We start from the raw sequence: 3,639 nt of genomic DNA on the forward strand, positions 1-3,639 counted from the left end.
TAACAGATGTAAACTATTTATTGAATATTTGCCACCAATATTGTTAAATACATAATCTTGCAGTTTTTCACTTTCAAGTTAAAATGTCAGAAACAGAACACCAAATATTTACAATTCTTATAAGGAATGTTACATAATGACACATTAAGGCGTAAATTCTTTTGGCTTATAATTCTGAAAAGAATGATAATAGCAAAAAGTGATGCAAAATCTTCATTGTGAGATTATGATTAAACTACAATGTTTACAAAAATATGGTGTAAGATGGCAATAATCCCATTCAAAATCCTGCATTGGGTCCCTTCAAGAGGGACTGATAATTTATACAGTCAAAACTTTAAAATTTACATATAAAGGTATCCTATCCACCACTGAAAAGTACAACTCAACATATACAGTTTTCAGGCCACAGTTTTGAAGGTCTGGAGTATCAAGTTGGTTTGATGAATTAGTCGATTGGCACTTATGAACACGTTTATTGCCCTGCCATAAAAAAGAAATATATTAATACCAAGAACAGTTTCAGACAAGTATGAACAGCTTTAAAAACACTCTATTCAATAAACTGGAATGCTAAATTTGAACAGAAGTGTATCTGGACTCAATGAATCAGAGATGCAAATTCAGTTGTTTCACAGTATTGCTCTGCTGACTAAATAAGTCTTGCATGCCTTCACTATGCAAATAATATTACAGTTTGATGGCAGGAATGTAAATTCTTAGGAAAACAAAAATGAAGTTTTAAACTCCAAAACTAACTAGAAAAAAGTGTAACAGATGGTCACAACAAGCCTGAATTTTCCTTAGTGCCTGGTATCCACAGTTCCAGCTGAAGGAAAATGGAGTTCATGTTATTTGATCACCGTCTCCCTTCCATTCTTATAGAGGGAAATACTATATACGTAAAGAAGTGACGGGAACCGAAAGGTGAAGCCTTTCTACCACTAACATTCTTGTATGGGCATTGTTCAGTTTTCTTTAAGCTAGAAAAGAACTAAGAATGGGGTCAAACTTATTGGGTATTACATCTCACAATTGCAAGACTGAAGTTATATTCTTTATTCTTGCATTTTTCTGGAGTTTATCAGCCTTACTTGTGACAGAATTTTATGCAGGTTTAAGTTACCCTCTTATCCCAACAGATTCAATAATTCAAGTCTCAGCTGGGCTCTCTTCAGGTATTTTTCAGAATCTCTAAATCCTAGCATTGGCTCTGTTATGATTTAGGATTATCAGATGAAAGGCATTATAGAAGTGCAAATTAATGTTGTGTATGTTTTTGGTCTGTTAGCTTGCTTAAATCATTTAAGGTTCCAGTGTCTCATGCTAATTTTACTCTCTCTTGCTTGTGTAACCAGGTTTCTTTCAAACATATTTTAGCAACTACATTATACAGTATTCCTATAATAGCAGTTCCTTTCAAAAGTTGAGATAAAATTGCTAGCAGATTGCTGCAGCTTATTTATAACTCCTGGCTAAACTCTTATTATAGGAAGCTTGCCATTTTTGTAATTCCCTGGGTGTTCTTCCCAGACCTAATATTAAAACATCCTTCCCATTAAAGATTTTATGCACATTTAAGAGCAGGAATTTGCCCCCAGGTCTTTTGCCAGAATTTCTATTCGTGCCCTGCTGACATATTATAGATGCTGCATTTTTTTGTAGCCTGAAAAGTACTCAAGAGATCCTTCTCTGTGAAAGACACCCTCTAAATGTAAAATTTAGGATCCAATTCTGCATCATGGCAGCATACCAAAACTCCACTGCCAACTTAAATGAGCAGAGGATTAGACCCCTTATTGGGACTTAGTCTTCTCTCCTATAGTAGTGCAGTATCTCCCCCGTGTTGCAGTCTGCATTGACTTTGGCAGCTAAAAGACCAGAAAAGAAAGACTGTTTGCCTACAGGAGGTAAAGGAGCAATACCAGTAAGCTGCTAATTCCTTCTGCCTCTAAGAAATATATTTGGCTATAAAAACCAGATCCTCTCCCAAAACAGAAAGTATCAGAGGAATGCAGGCCAAGTAGACTCAAGATAGACGCTTGTCTTTTCTAAAGACTAAAATTTAATTGGAGGCCAGAAAGAGATCATAAAAAACCTCAGGTGCATCATTTAGAATATGATTGAAATTCATTAGTATGATATAAGCTATGACAAAACCAAAAAACTGAAAAAGTCTGCAGTGTTTTACAAATAGTGGTTTGAAGATGGAAGGCTACATTCTTCAAGTAATCATGGATTCCTCCTCCTTTTACGCATACAGAGATAAAGACTGGTAACTGCTAAGTTCATCACAAGACCTGTAACTTAAAAACATTTACGTAAGCTTGTAACAAAAATTATGAATTTGATATTGTGAGATTGCATAAAAAGCTAACTTACTTTCCATCTTTAAAATAGGTTTTCAGAGTATCGCTGAAACTTTTGGAGTATTTTACAAATTCTTTCTTCTGGTGCTCAAGTGCCTAAAAACAAACAATAACTACTGAATGAGATTTATCTAGTGCCTTCAGAATACAGCAGGATGTAATACTAACCAATTAGTAACAAGTTACAAATAACTAAATGGCAAAAACAGAAAAAAAATGAAAGCAAGCTATGAGCTCATGCTGAGAAAGGGATTTAAGTCATTTGGAAAATGCAGAGATACATTATATTGTTTCCATAAAACCTTTGTTGATTTAAAATTCTTCAGAGGCCTTTCTATAACATACTGTCTTGATGACAGGTTTGTTATTACAAACAGTCAGGCCTCAATTTACATGCTAGTTTATGCATGGTTTCAGTTAATTGTGACCTTTTATTTTTCAGTTAATTGTAACCCTTTATTTTTGTACACGATATAAATTCATTTTTACGCGATATAGATTCATTTTTACATGGTGCAGCGCAGTCACCAAGGTGCACAGATACATCTAGAATCAGTTGGTCACTTCTTGCCCCACCTCCACCACGCTGCTCTCAGGGTAGGTGGTAAATGTGTTGTACTGTGGTGGAAGGGGAGAGGGGACAGAAGGGACATGGGGGAGGCAGATCAATGCCCCCCATCCCCCCGTAGTGAGGGAGGGAGTGGGGCAGGGCGGGGGAAGACACTGCCAAACTGGTGTGGGGCAGACACAGGACAGACCACTGAAAAGAAAGAATTTGTAGTCGTCACAGCAGCTCCCAGTGCTGTGTGTACCCTGGGAGGGCACGGAGGAGCAGGAGGGGGGCATGTGCCCCCTGCATATGAGCAGGGCAGGGTGGGCTGCAGCTGCAGGCTAGACTTGGGGCCGCACGAGGCTCTTCTCAGCGGGGGCTGAGTCAGGTTGGGCTTGGAGCAGGTGGCGGAGATCACAGAATTATAGAAGTTGGGTCGGAAGGGGCATAGTAGATCTTCAAGTCCGACCCCCTGCCTGAGCAGGAGAAAAACTGGGCTCAAATGAGTCCAGCCAGGTAGGCATCAAGCCTCTTCTAAAGACCCCCAGGGTAGGAGCCAGCACCACTTCCCTTGGAAGTTGGTTCCAGCTCCTAGCCGCCCTAACTGTGAAGTAGTTCTTGAGGATGTTTAATCTAATCTAAACCTACTCTCCAATAATTTGTGTCCATTATTCCTTGTCATGCCAGGGGGCACTAGGGGAAACAGCGTCTCCCCCAAAC

General features: G+C 38.8%; 1 protein-coding gene across 3 annotated transcripts in view; it reads right to left on the reverse strand.

The window, feature by feature from the left end:
* The window catches only part of PDCD10 (programmed cell death 10), a 25,376-nt gene continuing 21,737 nt past the window's right edge, over positions 1-3,639 (reverse strand). For 2 of the 3 annotated variants that reach the window (XM_019532688.1, XM_019532687.1), the window contains exons 6-7: positions 2,383-2,465; positions 1-483 (exon numbers count right to left, since the gene is read on the reverse strand). In XM_019532688.1, the coding sequence (XP_019388233.1) occupies positions 402-483; positions 2,383-2,465 (165 nt within the window). In that variant the 3' untranslated portion in view covers positions 1-401. Of the gene's footprint in view, positions 484-2,378; positions 2,466-3,639 lie in introns of those variants that run through there. The other variant, XM_019532689.1, reaches the window with a different exon arrangement.

The sequence above is a fragment of the Crocodylus porosus genome, unplaced genomic scaffold, assembly GCF_001723895.1.
Source record: "Crocodylus porosus isolate Cpor-Errol unplaced genomic scaffold, CroPor_comp1, whole genome shotgun sequence".
Lineage (NCBI taxonomy): Eukaryota > Metazoa > Chordata > Crocodylia > Crocodylidae > Crocodylus > Crocodylus porosus.